At 42.4% G+C, this 16,458-nt stretch overlaps 1 protein-coding gene across 1 annotated transcript; it reads right to left on the reverse strand.

Moving 5' to 3' along the window:
- Positions 1-178: 178 nt before the first annotated feature.
- LOC310990904 (mothers against decapentaplegic homolog 2) lies at positions 179-11,579 on the reverse strand. Its single transcript, XM_083978451.1, has 11 exons — positions 11,416-11,579; positions 9,942-10,385; positions 8,412-8,501; positions 8,005-8,198; positions 6,293-6,427; positions 5,963-6,037; positions 4,796-4,849; positions 4,416-4,628; positions 4,100-4,237; positions 3,201-3,345; positions 179-2,471 (listed from the first exon to the last, which is right to left on the reverse strand). The coding sequence occupies exons 2-11, from the start codon at positions 10,175-10,177 to the stop codon at positions 2,348-2,350; spliced, it is 1,404 nt and encodes a 467-aa protein (XP_083834577.1). The 5' UTR covers positions 10,178-10,385; positions 11,416-11,579; the 3' UTR covers positions 179-2,347.
- Positions 11,580-16,458: the final 4,879 nt, after the last annotated feature.

Genomic DNA, 16,458 nt, shown 5'->3' on the forward strand with positions numbered 1-16,458 from the left:
TGAAATTACAATTTGCCATTTGTCTGTAGCCTATTCAATATTTGTATGGGTTCAGTACACCACTTACCAATTGACAAAGATTTTCAATTTTGAGTCGCCAATAAGTGCAATCAAGAATACACAACACTCATAATTCATGAGAATAAAAATCTTTATTAGTGTTTTATGAAGTCTGCATAATATGCCACACGCCTGAGAAGCTTATGGTCAGAAAAAAAAAAGGAACCAAAAAACAACAAAAACAAAATAAAATAAAATAAAGAAACAAAAAATAAGAACTGCTCTATCAATACCGCCCTCTACTGGTAAAACAACTGCGACATCTACTGTACTGACTGCTTTGCAAAAAGATTACTGTTAAATACACACATACTGTACTACTGTTATGTATATGTATGTCTGGTCCACGTCAGTTTTTGTAATGTATTTTTTCACATTCATATGTTGCAGGCCAAAGATAAAAACAATGTAACACTGGACCCTAACACATGGTTCAGTTCCCCAAATCCAAACTTCACTAGGTGCACTTAAAGTACAATCACTAGTGCCATAAGGTAAACACATTTACATCATAAAGAAAGGAGGGGGGAACATGTTAAACTCGAAACAGCCACGTAATGACAATAATGGCAGAGTTTAAGCTAATAAGTCTTGTACATACTGTATTTTAAAGACAGAACAAATACAAAACACACATTAACACAGAATGTCCCAGTGTGCAGGCACATTTGCTCTTCTTTTCTCGTGGAAGAAAACTTCTCTCCTCCCATGTTTCTGTAACATTTTGAAAGCCAATTTTATCTGGTTGACCTTAACCCGCTTGACTGAGCACCAAAAGGCTACAAGAGGTCACGTGTGTTTCTCAAAAAAATGAAGAGATGAATAAGTAAATGGCCATTACAAAGTTTTACATGCCTCTGGAATCATTAAAACCATTACAGGAAAGTAGACTTTGGGTTTCAGGCAAATCTGTCGTTTTTGTGTACTTTAAATGCACCAGATTTTTTTTTCCTCGCAAAAACAAAAAGGATATAAACAGGCTACACGTCATGAGGGGCAGTGTTTTTTTTTGTTTTTTGTTTTGTTAACCAAGACAAAGAGCTGCTATTTGGAAATGAATTCAAACTGAACCGTTTGGGTAAAATGAAGGAATGATCCATGCCCTCCGTGTCACTTTAGAAACAACTGTGGTCTTGAAAATATTACTTCAATAAAAAGTGAACGACAGAAAAATTTAAGTATATTTATATATAAAAATACATGAGAATACAAAAAAGTAGCAAAACAATGGGGATATAGGCTAAAAACAGAATGAATTTATTGATACCTTCAATTTCTCCTGATGAAACGTGTAATGCTTCACCTCGGAGAGCCCAAGGACTCCCAGTGTCATGTCAAAAAGGAAAAAAAAAAAAAAAAAAAAAGCTTTTACATAACAGCTGATATTCTCTGGTCCCTGCCCAGTGCACTCTGCAAAGCCTGGTCAACATCTCTCTAGCTTCCACCCCAGGCTGCTCAGTGGGGATGAGGGGATCATTATAAAGAAATAAACTACAGCCAGAGTGAGTTTACAGTTTGTTTTGGGTTTTTGAATATTTTTTTTAACTAACATTCCTATTTGTCCATTAAGAGGTATGTCTTATAAAGACACACGTCGTCGAGAGTTATAAAAAGGGCCGCTAGGCAAAGTCAATTCAATCAGATTTCACAAAACATATTGTGGCGCTTCCTTGAGAGGAGAACGGCCACCAAGGCCATCATTTCTTCACCAAGCCACCCCCCCCCCCTCTCCTTTGACAAAAGATGGGGCCAAGTTTCCCAGAGAAAAGTAAACTTAGGTTCAGAACAATGGTTGGGGTGGGCTGGACAAAAATCATTTTAGCATTCAAGCTCGTGTTACTTATACAAGCAATCTTCAATACTGAGAAACTATTCACAGATATTTTTGGTATTTCCCCTACTTCCTGGACTAAAAACCAATATACATTTTATTTGTACCACAAATAGATCTAATATTAAGGATTTGGGGAAAAGCAATTTAACAAGGTGCATGACATAGATGGGTAACAAAGTGCCAAATTTTACTGAAAAGTCTGTATGCGTGTATGTGTGTGTGTGTGTATGTGGCAGTGTAGATGCATTTGTTCGTGTGAGGGTGTGTGTGTGTAATGTTTAAAGAGGGATGTGGAACTGGGCCACAAATACTATGAAGTATGTTACAGAAATTTCATTCTGTGGGGTTTCCATTTTTTTCATGAGAAGACTCACAAGTTTAGAATTTCATGATCTTTGTAATGGGCTGTGGTTTTTTTTTTTTTTTTTTTTTTTTGGGCGTTTCCTTAGCTGTTTATGACATACTGGAGCAACGTGCAGACGGGGAACCCATCTGGGTTAGAACCTTGTCCAGCCACTGCAAGGGGCCGTTCAAATGCAGCTCTATCCAGCAAGGGGTGCTTGTGACGGTCTGTCGCCTGGGAAACAAAGGCATACACGTTAATGCTTGGCTGCTCTCCCACTTTTAAAACACACAGAAATAAATATGTATTGCACTTTTCTTGGATGTTTATATTTCTACTTGAACAGTGACATTGTCTATGTGGGATTTTGTACATTTTTGCGTGGAACCCATGAAGACTAGCTGACTGCTATGGCTTAAAGGTCCAGTGTGTAATATTTGTCAAGGTTTATTGGCCAAATCCGAATATACTACCAATGAATATATTGGTATATTTGTATAATCACTATAAAATAAAATCCGTTTGGTTTTCATAGCCTTATAATTCTTCCTTATATATATACATATAGCATAGATAAATAATAGAATCAGAATGCCAGATGTCACAGTTCTCCCCTCATTTTACACACTGGACCTTTAATAAATTAACAAAATAAGTGTTCTGGTATGTGTAGTACACAGTCAGGATGAGGATATTTTAACGTTTCTACTTGAAGTTGATTTTGAGGAACATGTGTGTGCATGCGGCAAGAAGCTTTCCTAGATTTAACCATGTGCATCACATGAGACCACACGTTGACAGTAACAAGGACACAACAAGACATATTTCTGCTGTGGCAGTGAAACTTAGTTTGTGGCGCATACTAGGAATCAATTCCTTAATTAGAACTTTCAGATCAAATGTTCATGTCTTAATCCATGACTCTGTTGCAGACATATGATATAGTTCTGTGGCACTGCTCACCTGTACTCGGCTCCCCAGCCTTTGACGAAGCTCATGCGGATGGTGCACATCCTGGTGAGCTGGTACACGGCCTCAAAGCCCTGGTTGACTGACTGAGCCAGCAGGGCCGCAAACTCCTGGTTGTTGAAGATTTTTAGATTACAACCTAAAAAGAGATAAACGGGGCAGCAGTTAATGTGCGTGTTCCCAGGGCCTTGACTCACCGAGCTGACATCTGGCTTTTAGTTGGCACTAATCTGTCTTTGTGCTGCTGTGGCCAATTTTTGTACAGGCTTTTTTGTTGTTGTTGTGGTGTGTTCACCATCACTGGCTCGATTTGTTCTTAATCTGTACCGGCGGGCTTGCATGAACATGCTGAATCAGCATCAGAACCAGCAGGTGACTGGCTCTTCCACCAAGCCAATCAGTGAGATCATTCATTAGGCAGGATTTTAACTTCCTTTTCACCTTCAAGCTAAACTTTACAAAGCCTATAAAAACAGACACACTTTAAGTCAGCAGTACAGGCACATGAAAGTGCAATTAGGACAGTAAAGTAGTGGACTTAAACGTTTAAAGGCATCTATGGAAACTGTAATATGACTTTTTTTGACATCTCTGGATCCTTAATGAAGTCCAGACTGAATCCTGCGACAACCCAACACAAAGCAGGAAGCCACAAACTACAGAGCATTAAAACTACACTGCTGATGGTACACACCTTTAAAACTCTTTCATTAGAGTTACATTATGGTGGGTGTGCTGGGGTAAACATGTTCCTCTAAAGCATTCAGTGAAAACCATATATTCACTCCCAGGAGCAATCAAGTTGGTCATTTTCTTTTGTTCAGTGGGGACACTGTTGCCATTTTCAGCTAACTTCTCCGGTTGCATCACACGTGACATCTTCAGGATCTTACCAGGAGGAATTTTACACACTGTTGCTGGATGCCAGCCATACCGCTGGTTGCAGTTTGGACTCTGGACAAAGATGGCGCTATCACTCAGGCACTCGGCAAAGACCTCTCCTCCGATGTAGTAGAGTCTAACTCCTCTTCCTGTCCAAACAGACACAACACATTTAGATTATTTTGTACAATGCTGACACGAACAACGTGTGTGAATGTGCAAGACGAGACGAGTGACGGATTTTAAACGCTAACTCAAACCATCAGAATCAAAGACGTTATCAGCAGAAGATCATTTGCCCTGCAGCCGTGTGAACGTGTGCCATACCTATGTGCCTCCGGGTCATCTCCACAGTTGCGTTCCTGTTGACGTTAGACAGCAGGCCCAGGCAGAAACGCTCAGAGTTTGATGGATCGGTGAATCCATCCACCGTCAGCGAGGGCTGAGAGGCGTGGAACGTCTCCCCCACACGCTGGTTCAGCTCATAGTAGGCTATAGAGCACCAGAAGGCCGGCTCCGAGTAAGTCACCGGCTGCAGGTCTACAGCGGAAGATCATGGCAATAAAGTTTACAATTCAATGCTGACGAAGGAAAAGCAGCGCAAATGTCTTTGTAATATTTATATATTTTATTTATTTAATCAGCTGCAAACTGCATGAGTCTTCTGTATTGTTTACTGTCCCAGATGGGAGGGATCTGGATCTTACCCATGCTGTGATTGACAGGAGACAGAGTGCTGGGGGAGAGCTCTGCTGGAGAACCTGACAAAGGAAACAGGAAGTCACCGAGTCAGACGTGTTCACAGGAGACCATGACATGACGGGCGGATCGGATCAAAGACTCAACAAACTGGAGGCTGTCTTGCAAAGGACAGAGTGATTCTGTAAAACTGATCCATCTACATCAGACACACGAGGTGATGCCGTTAACTGTTACTATAACAACAGCCTCGTCGGTACACCCTTCATCTTTCTTGTTGAAATTATACAGGCTGAGCAATAACTTACTTGTGTTAAGGGGCAAATGGATTATGTACAGTAAAATAATGGGTAGCGTGCTGCTGCTGTGTATGTAATTAACAGCACTGTCACAACAATAAAGATGGACTACATACATAACACACTGTGTGTTCTGTAGCCAAACAGACCATAGATGTTAGATCCTTTCTCAAGTTCATAGAGTCTGCCAGTAAACCTGGAAGTCTGTTAGCGCTTTTAGCACTTCTGGTTCCCTTGTCTAAAAGTCAATATGTTTTTTGAATGGGATTTTGGTAAAATATCTCAAATTAGGTCTGTGGTTAACAAAAACTTAAACGAGTTTCAAGTTTTGTTCTACAACATAAAACACGTCAGTAAATACCCTACTTGTGAATGCTGAAGCTTTTACGTGTCATCACCCCTGAACAGGCAGAGTGTTCTTATGTATGTTATTTACAGTCCGATTTCCCCATTATACAATGTTTTTAAAATAAAGCAGCTGAAATCAGTGGAAAGCTTAGTGGTGGTGATGTCAGTCATACGACCGTGTAGTAGTCCGTTGAAGCCTTACGTTATCTTTTTACTTCTGCTGATCGCATTTAAGCTTCAAATCTGGTATAAACGGTGTTCATGTGTGGAGATTGTCTCACTGAACAAAACTGGTAAGTATCATAAACTTGTGTTGACCACAGAGCTTATTTTCTGACATACGCAATGCAAAAATCCCATTTACCCTAGCCCTGGTACACTCTATTCTCTCAATATTTCTGACAGTTGTTTCTAGATTATATAAACTTTACAAATGTACGTCCTGAAGAAATTCATTTGACTGTGACCTGGTCTGGTAGGTGGGTCTGACAGACGGGGGAAACAGAGGGAGGCATAAGTTTGTGGTACCTGTATCCATACTTTGATTCATCTGTTGGTCGCTGGCCTCCCCATCCTCGCTGATGTAGCCAGGTGGAGGCGTTTCTGTTCAAATGATGAAGGGAAAAAATATTTTAATGAAATTCTGCCATTGGTGATATGGTCATTAACCTACTGAGATCAAAGACACCTCATAATAGCAATACTATTTTGTGATAAGTGATAAATAGTAGCAAGCACAACAGTACATAAAATAATAATCTCAAGTTTGTTTATTATAATATCATTAGGAGTAAAAAATAAAACTGAATGAACCGTTTAAACACATACATTTAGTTCCACTTAGAGATGTAAACTCACCTGGTATATAGTTGTTTGGAGGTTCAATTCCTGCAGGAAAGTTTGTGTTCTCAGGTATGGAATGAGTGTAGTCATCCAGAGGTGGCAGCTCTGGCAGGATTTCTGAGTGTCTTGGCACAAGAACAGGAGGCAGCACTACAGGCAAAAGCATCAGAAGAGCCTTGTATTAGTCATATGCCTTTCCAGAAATTTGTTGTCAGTTGTTTTTAGACAGTTTTAATACAAATTTTAAACAAGATTACACAGTGGTTTTATGCCTTCAACAAGCCATCAAGTTGCAGAAAATATGCTCACAATCTCCCCCTCTGGCTCTGAGTTACAACGTTTAATAACGGCCAGGGGTGTTTTTTTGCACAGCATTATGATGTCACAGTGAAGCTGGTGTTCACTGTAGAAGCACACAATGTCATCACTTCATCATTATGAGTAATTTGTGTTAAAATTGTCACACCTCTGACTACCATATTCTAATCAATACATCAAGTGAGTCCAAATGAATGTTTGGAGCCAGATTTAATTCATGTTCCCAACGTATCGCATTCACAGAACCTGTGGTTAAGATGAAAACTAGCTACTTAGCTATCACTGGTGCATTTACATAAAAGGTTGATTAATGTGCACTGTCCCTGTTAAAATAAAGAAATAAAAGTAAAGTAAAGTTCTGAATAAGAAGAAATTCACGCAAAGCCATAGCTGCTGCTGCTACTACCCACAGGCATAAAAGTTTAATGTGGGAAAAGCTCTGCAGCAGCATGAAGACAATGATGAAACACTACAAGTCCCCAGAATTTTTTGTACTATTATTGTCAAGCTGAGGCAGGTTTCACTGTAGATTTTAACCCTGTCCAATTCTTTGAGAATTACTCACACTTGTGAGAAATGCACTTTTTACCTTATTGGGTCAGAGTTAGTCACCAGAAACACACACCACTTGTATCTGTTTGTTAAATATTGTGTAAGGCTGTGGCCAACAGCCACCTAGCTTAGCATAAGGAAATCAGAATAACAGGGAAACAGTTCCTCCGCCCGTAGATGAAACTATATCTGCCTACAAGCACATGAAGCTAAAAACTTCTAAAAACTAAAGGGTTAACATGACAATATGGGATTTTCTTGACTTCCATTGGTTGCCCCGGTCAACCTGATGACCTGACCAAAGAGACAGCATGTGGTCACTGCAGCCAGCCCATGAAACACAAACCCACCCGCAAAGACACACACTGTCACTTTTTTGTGGCGTAAGTTGACAAAATGCAGCATGTTAATGAGCTGAGAGAGTTTTTTAAAGTAGCTGGTGTCTCATCTATAAAACAGTGTGTGCAATCTATAAAAATAGAAGAAGAAAAAAAACCCAACAATGGGCTGTACTCTAAATTTATAGGGGTGCATCACAAACTGGCACACTGTCAGATATTTCATACAGATCCGTCCCTGTAGGCAACAGGATATGCAAGTGACTGGCAAATGAAAGAAAATGCTATATGTTATCTATAAATATATCGGTTGAACTTTCTTTCTTTTTTCCTTTATTATTATTATCCTCACAGACTACATTACACTACACAGCTGGTATTCATTTCTGGGTCCACAGTCGGTTAAACTTTCAAAGTGTCAGTGGAGCTGACAGATTTGAACAACCATGCCACAAATGTGCAGCAGACACTGACTGAACACACAAATAACGACACATTAGAGTAACATAGTCCTCTCACCTGGGGTCTCCACCCTCTGATAGTGGTAGGGGTTGATGCAGACCTCGTCCTTCTTGAGGTGGAAGGCATACTCACAGGCCTCGATGGCACGCAGCTCATGGTGGCTGTGAAGGTCCGGCCATCGCCACAAGCGGCAGTAGATAACATGGGGAAGCCCCTTCCTGTGGGAGACCTGCAAGCGGCCGTCCAGGGATCTGAGTGAACAGCAAACAAGGGGTTGTGGTGAGACGGGTGGGGGAAGACCCACAGGGGGAGGGGGGACACACACATAATATGACCAGGTAGGTAGGGGAGGGGAAACAAGAGGAACAACGACGTTCTCAATGTCTGTCACCTTCAACATTGTAATGACAACTCTGCCACATCAAAGTTGTATGCAACACTACACAATAGTTGAGGATAGTCACCTGGTTTGGTCAGGGTAGCTGTATAGGCCTGATGTATCCCACTGTTCTATCGTATTTGGTGTACTCAGTCCCCATATTTCAGAGCAATTGCTGTGCACAGAGAAAACAACAAAACAAAAACAAAAAACAAATGATAAACATGGGACATGGCTCATTCAGAATATCAGTATGGGTAATGTGAACATTAAAAGGCCTCTTTTATTGGAGTCTTATGGGAAAATAAAGACATCAAATTCATCTGCAGCCGTGGACATGGAGGATGGGAACTTCAAATAAGAGAAGCCTTTTTGACAGAATTTAAGGGGGGGGAAAAAAACGAACATGGAATCTGCTAACGCACACAATGACTGAGACAAAGACCATTCTTCAACAGTGCGGCATTGTATCAAACACTGAAAATAACTCCAAACTTTTTTTTTTTCCACTACAGTCATTTATGTCAGAACTTATCTGGAGACAGTCAAACAAACACTGAAGACACACAATGGCACAAAAGAGGGGAAAAACAGAGGAGGCAACCTTGAAAGAAAAAATAACTCAATTTTCAGACATTCTCAAAAAGAAGAAAAAAAAAAAAGTCAGAGGAAAATGGCCAAAAAATAAGAAATGAAACACGTGGAATGAAGACAGATGAGAGTCGTTGCTTCTGAATAACAGGACAATAACACATTCTACATATTCAGTGCTTCAAATACATAACAACATAGACTAAACTAGACTGAATTACTTTAGTGGGATCTAAACTACTGCTCAAAATTGTAATTGTCTTGTTCATGACAGGGCAGGAAACCAACTTTTCTCCACCAGCCGTAGCAGCGTCTAAATCCAACTGCTATTTTTTGCTATGGGAACTAGGTATTTAGAGTATCCAAATATTGAATGGGTAGCTGCCAAAGTGGCAAGCAGGGTTAGACGAGCTCCCCGATCACAATCAAGAATATACCAATGTGAGTGCGGCTGGTGGCGATGTCTCACTCTGGCATGAGTTTAGTTTGTAACCCACCCTCTCTCATGCAGTCATCCCTCTACTACTCCTCCTGTCCTCTAAGAAAAAGAAATAATTTCATTCACATCGAGCCAGCCGCTCTATTTCCACAAACTAACAGTGTAGCCTAGAACAATTCTCAGGCGATAACAACCAGTCCGCTATCTATAGACATACAAACATCTGATTCTTGGCGGTACTTCAGTGAGGAATGAATCTGTTAACACAATGTTCCCACTGAATGCGAGTCTGGCCCATCAAGGCTGACTGGCTGATAAAGACAGCGTTTTCTCTTACCCCTTCTAACGCCTCTCTGCCCATGTGAGTAGTAGAACATGTAAGCAAGTAAGCACACTCGTAAACATGGTGATAATTTTGGATGGGGGAATTTATGCTCTAGTATTTTGCATCCCTAACCACATGAGATTATAATATGTAGCCCATGGTTTCGTGGAAACTAAGCACACTCACAGAAGGCAACTCTAACAGCATTTGCTTTCTCTGTGACCCTAATTTGAGGAGTAATGGAGTGTTCGGCGGTGTACCTGGGGATGGTGACACACTTGGTGTTGCAGTTCTGTGTTGTGATAGCTTTCTCCAGCTCATCTAGCTGCCCTGTCCTCTTTAACTTCTTCACCAGGCTCTTCACAGCCTTCTCGCACCACTTCTCCTCCTGCCCGTTCTGCTCTCCGCCGCCCGCTCCGCCCTGGCCGCTGGTCGACTTCTTCCAGCCCAGCAGCCTCTTCACCACAGGAGGGGTGAACGGCAAGATGGAGGACATCTTAGCTGGACAAGGCTGGGAGTCTCCAGAAGGACTCACAACACAAGCTCTCACACACACAGACAAGAGGAGGGGTGGGGGGTGGTGGGGGGGGACCTGGAGCTACAGTTTGGGCCCTTGCTCTGACGGCGGGGGCCCCTCTAGAGACCAGTGAGTCACAGGGTGGGAGCCAGTGCTAGTGCAGGGGACACTCAAAAGAGATGGACACCTTAAGGGGGGTTGGGGGGAGAAAAAAAGTCACACACAATGTTCATCATTACACACAAAACACAGAGCAGAATAATAACCACGTACAGCTGATCAAAGCAATGGAGGATAACTGTTAATCAATGCAACTTCCAGTAGTGAATGACATAGTGAGCCGGCATTGTGAACGTTACATCAGTGGCTCTTGTGTGAAGTTATGCATTGTTGAACAAGCACAAGCGTCCACTTGATGTCACAAACACTCACTGCTCCAGCCCTGACGCTAACTTGCAAACTTACAAAGTTAACCCACGGGGTGTTGCCTGCCTGCCTCGCGCTGTCGCATCATCCCGTGCACGCGGAGCAATCGCGGCCAGCTATTAATGAAGACGACGAGCAGCAAAGTGAAGGCGACACAACCAAATGTGAACACGGAGAGTGTTTTGTGACAGCTACCCCCCCACTGCTAACACCGACTGGCTGGTGAAGGCCGGCAGCTAGCTGCCTGCTGGGGGGTGGAGGGGGGGCTGCTGCTCTCACATCACAACAATAAGTTCACCAGCGTTGGCCTGGCGAGGGGTTAAGAGCAAAATGCCGAAATAGCCCTAGTTGAAGAGGAGAGAGTAAACCTGTGGCTGACCACCGTGAGCAGGTCGGTGGTCCCGTCCAGCTCGGCCAGCTAGCGTTAGCTCCCGGAGCTAGCTGCCAGCTTGTTATCAGAAATCCTTTTGTTGTGATCCTCCGGTGCGCAACAGTCAGGTCGCGCTACTTTGCTGCCCGACGTCAGCTTGTCAAAGAAATTTAAGCTTTAATCTATCTAATCTCACAAAATGTCACTTTGTGGTTTTAAACGTTGGGCTGGTTTGTTTCAGTGCAGCTGCTGAGTGTTTGTGACTTAGACTAAAACACAGGCACCAAAATGAGTTAGCATCTCGGACCAACTCTTCCAAACTGAGCCCTGGCTCCCGCTGGCTAACGGAGCTAGCCTTCATCTCTCACAGATCAACATGCCTCAAAGTCCAGAAAGCAGCTTAAAGCATTTCAATAGTTACCCCAGTGTTAAAGTCCAAAGCTCCGCTTTTTGAGGAAAAAACTGCGCACAGCCCTCCGGACGCCTTGTTGACATAAAAATGCCAGAACTGTAATGCACTGCAACTAATTTAGACAAGCCTTATAGGCTCCTCTCGAGCTGCTACCAGTGCTACTGAGGCTAGTTAGCCAGGTTAGGTAGACCGGAAATAACAACAACCCTGATTGCTACGTACGAGCGCTTCGTCCCGCCCATTCAAAATCTGATTGGAGGATTGCCCTGAGTACTGGCGCACGTCCTTGTCAAGCCTTATTGTTTATTTGACAGCATGGTTTTATACTGTCATTCAGATGGGTTTGCAGGTAAAGGCATTTTTGTTCTTGACATTGAAATCACCATTTGCATATTCCAAATTGGGGGGGGGGGGGGGGGGGGGGGGGGCTCGAAACACAAAATAAAGCAAAAATCAAGTCATATAAGGCCTAATTTTCTTATTTCAGGAAATCCAGTTAGTCTCTCTGTGTCTTTACCTATGGTCTTTACCTGCATTTATAACATATAAACAACATCTGATGTTCAGGTTAATCATAGGCTACACTGCCTGTTAAAAAAGTCACACACTCCAATATCCCATTTTTTAACTACCGCATGCATTTGCTGTGGCATCATTTTGATAAACTTCTGCAATGTCTCAACATTTATTTCCGTCCAGAGTTGCATTAATGATAATAATTGCATTAATAATAATAATTAATTAAAGATTGTCAAGGGAATTAAGGTCTGTGGTCACATTGGACCACGTTCCTTCTTTGAAGATGATAGTTCCCCCCTATATCCTTTCAGTTTTTAATAATGCGTTGGGTAGTTCTTAACCCAATTTTAGTGTTTTAATGTTTTATTTGCTTGATTCATGCCAATAATTTGACCCTTGTGAAACAGATTAACATCTTTTCCATGACCACAGGATTTGTCTTCTGACATGGTTGTTTAAATGAGACTACATCAGTTAAGGTTAAATAAGTTGCCTGCTGAAACATAAATCATCCATGCAGTAATTATCCAATGGGAGGTTCTTACCATTAGCTTAGTTCAATCCAAGTGGTGACTTTTTTTTTGGACGGGAAGAAGCAATAGCTCCTCCCCTCACCCAGGTGTTCAATTAAGTTGTATTGGCGCCACCTGGTACAATTATAAATGCTACGTTGTGGCGGCCTGCGGCATTTTTTCTATTTTCTTTTGTCTGCGGCCATGGGTGGATGTTTGTGGATGAGGTGGATGTTTCTTTTTGTCTTACTGCAGCTGTCAGAGTCCTCGGAAGGTGAGCCAGATGAACCAAACACACAGTCTGGTTCGACTTTACACATTATTGTTCAATCAAAATGATGTTTGTCACCTCACGTATGATCAGCAACATTTATTTCACTTGTTCCAAATAGTTGTTTCATCTGCAAGGAGTCCTTTGAATTGCGGCCTTGGCTCTAAACGGTGCAAGGATGGTAGAGAGTGTGTCATCTACAGCCATCTATGTGATGGAGAGCCTGACTGCAAGGATGGTTCAGACGAAGAGGACTGTGCCTCTAAATGCAATGAAGGTACAACACTTAATTCAGATGAAATGCATAATGACATCAAGTACTCTGAGGGTCGTTTTGACCCATAAGAGGAGTATAAAATGTTATAACTCTCATCAAGAAGTCGTTTTAGATGATACTAAAAGTTGAAAATGACTGTCTCAAAGGATTTTTATAGAGAAACTGTACAATACTGTAATAGTGTAAGATGGGTGTACCCAAAAAAGAAAAGCAACATATTGTGTCAGATAAAGACTCCATCATACATTCTAGCTGCTAGCACAAATGTTATACAGATTTTAAGGCTATTCTCTTATGTCCATACAGATGAGTTCCAGTGTGCCCATGGGAAGAAGTGCATTGACAAGGACCAGGTTTGTGATGGTGTGCCCCAGTGTCAGGACCGTTCTGATGAACTGCACTGTGTGAAGCAAACCGAGGGCTGTGTCCACCAGTGTGACGGTAAGAGTCGCTGCCTGCCCTCAAACTTCCTCTGTGACGGAGAGAGGGACTGTTTGGATGGCACCGACGAAGAAAACTGCGGTAGGCTGAAATCACAAATGTTTACTGGAGATGATCACTTGTATTTAGAACTTCCACGTGAAGTAATCTTGAGTTTATTTATCTCATTCAACATATTTCAACGAAAGCAGACCAAGAGGAAGCTCAGTATGAAAAGAAAGAGAAGAGCACAACTACCCCTGAACCTCCTGTATCTGTCGGTCCTAGTACCCCCATCAAATGTCCTTTGGGTGCTACACCCTGCAGGGACAACGCAGAGTGTATCCCTTATAGCCATGTGTGTGACGGCGAGGCAGACTGCAGAGATGGCTCGGATGAGGAAGAGTGCACATCAGCATGTGAATCAGGTAATCTGGTGGCCCAGGCTGGTACATGTGGGTCTGATTCCCTGTATGTGGGTTAAGCATGGCTTTACTGCCCCCCAGTGGGTCATATTATATTACTACATAAAAGTGCATTGATCAAATACCTTTTTCTTCCAAGAACAGGTTGCGTTCTGACATTCAGGACGATCAGCAGATATGAGGGTGTCAAAACATGAATATAAAGTTGTATTGTGTTTAGCAAACATGACAGCACACATCATTCATAGGTCGATGAACACAAACGAGCCCTGCGGCATAACAACATAAAGATCAATGTAGTGTCGAGCTGAGAGATGTGCGTATGTAGATGTGTATGTTCAGTCCACTAAAGCTGGAGATGCACAACATGATTTTTCCAAAGCGGGCTAAGTTGACCCAACAAACTCTCTCTTTATTAAATTAAACGTACTAAAAATATACCTAGTGAAGCTTCAAACCACTTTCACTATAAAGCACATAACCAGCTGCTTCCAAGCTGTGTCCAGGAACTGTTTAGGCCAGTGGCTCACAACCTTTTTTAGCTCGTGACCCCATTTTGACATCACAAATTTCTGGTGACCCCAGTCGATCAATATGCACCAGCTCAGATTTTATGTTGCATTTTATTTGAGCTTGATTTATATTCGAGTTTTAATCATAATTCTTAAAAGGTTAATAATTGGTCTTTTATTTTATTTTTTAAATCAATTACATTTCAGGCGACCCCATTTGAATTCCAGGTGACCCCACGTGGGGTCCCGACCCCAAGGTTGAAACACACTGGTTTAGGCTGAGAGAGTGCCAGAACAACCTAAGGGGACTTGAAATCTTCCAAAAAAAGTTATGTTAGAACATTGTACATCCATCGAGGGAGTAAAGCTGTGGAACAATCTTGATGATGAATTAAAAAACTGTAGTTCAATCTCGACCAAATGAAATAATAAACTAAACCCAACTGTAAGTTGCCCGAGTCCTGATCGGAGCATGTGTTCTCTGCAGATCAGTTCCAGTGTGCCCATGGAAAAAAGTGCATCGAGCTGAGCCAGGTGTGTGACAGTGTGCCTCAGTGTCAGGACCGCTCCGACGAGAAGGACTGTGCCAAAGACTTGGATAACTGTGATCACCAATGTGACGACAAGACCCGCTGCGTCCCTAAGAGCTTCCTCTGCGATGGGGAGATGGACTGTTGGGATGGCAGTGATGAGGCCAACTGCGGTAGGTCGTCCCCGAACCAGGTCGTTAATATTCACTAACTGGGTTATTGCATCTGTGTTATGGTATAGTTCATCTCCACCCCACAGCTGATGAGGACTGCAGTGCCACCGAGTTTAAATGCACCAGCGGCCAGTGTGTGTCGGCCACAATGCGTTGTGACGGTCACCCAGACTGCCGGGACCACTCTGATGAGGAGAGCTGCACCAAGGCACCGGTCTGCACCACCAAACACCGCTGCATCCAGAGCAAGGAGTGTCTGGTCCAGGAGTGGATCTGTGACGGAGACCAGGACTGCAAAGATGGCACCGACGAGAAGGTTGTTGAAAGCAACGCCACAAATTTATAATTCACCTCTGGCATTTTACGACTGTATTCATCTTGAAAGCTTAGCTCTTAGTACAAACTTAGTTTTTTAGGATGACTTCCAGTGAGACTTTTTCATACTCCTTCGCCAAGTGGTCAAAGGTCAGAACAGTATGGTACTTACAATGTGTCCATAACTGTACAATATGCAATATAGGGTGATTTTTATACCCTATTGTTCCTTAGTATGCCACACATTTTGATGCATAATTCATGTTTTTTGAGGCCATCCTAAGGTATCAGCTTCAGCAGCTTCTCCAGCTCCTCACAATGCATCACATAAGGAAATGGTGTACATAAATGATGCACAAACAATAAAATTCTTAATTATACAGGATACTTCCCCCTGAAACCCCAGTTAGAACTGATTAGTGGCACAGATTTGGGACACAGCTCTAGATATCTTCAGAGAGGCTGGTGCTTGATCTAGCCCAAACATTTTACCAGCAGACACAGTGCCCGAGTTTTCAAATCAGAGTGAAATGACATCAGACGACGGTCAAATAATCCACATGTTCCTCTTTAGGACTGTCCTCCGGCTCAACCCAGCTGTGGAGAGTTCCAGTGGTTGTGCAAATCTAAGACCAAGTGTATCCCAACAGCCTGGAGGTGTGACGGCATGAAGGACTGTGAGGACGGCAGTGACGAGACTGAATGTGAGTAGATAAAACACTGGAAGAAGTGCAGTTTTAATGGGAGGCTTTTTTTTATTTATTTATTTTTACTTATGAAATTAAGACATGTACCTGTATTTCCTGTCTGAGTCACTTTACTCCTAAAGCTTCAGTGATATTAGTGATGGGGAAGTGTTACTAAACATTACATTTGTTTATCCAGACATTTGGCCTTGGTTTTCAGTGTAGATTCCATGAGGTCCATAAGAGATGAATTTGTTAGATTCTGTATTCAACATGGAAAGGGTGACTGTGTGTATATGTACCAGGTGGGCTGGTGGCTTGCCTCCCTCACCAGTTCCAGTGTGGCAGCCAGGAGTGTCTGGATCCAGTCCTGGTGTGCAACAGCATCACTAACTGTGCAGACGGCTCAGAC

This window comes from Trachurus trachurus, assembly GCF_905171665.1.
Source record: "Trachurus trachurus genome assembly, chromosome: 9".
Lineage (NCBI taxonomy): Eukaryota > Metazoa > Chordata > Actinopteri > Carangiformes > Carangidae > Trachurus > Trachurus trachurus.

What these genes read in the sequence shown, in the direction of transcription:
- LOC310990904 (XM_083978451.1), bottom strand. Translation starts at nt 10,177, where the DNA reads ATGTCCTCCATCTTGCCGTTCACCCCTCCTGTGGTGAAGAGGCTGCTG. An exon ending in GAATCAAAGTATGGATACAG is followed by an intron (nt 4,850 to 5,962) that starts GTACCACAAACT and finishes TTCCTTTGTCAG; the next exon opens with GTTCTCCAGCAGAGCTCTCC. An exon ending in TCCTGTCAATCACAGCATGG is followed by an intron (nt 4,629 to 4,795) that starts GTAAGATCCAGA and finishes CTTCCGCTGTAG; the next exon opens with ACCTGCAGCCGGTGACTTAC.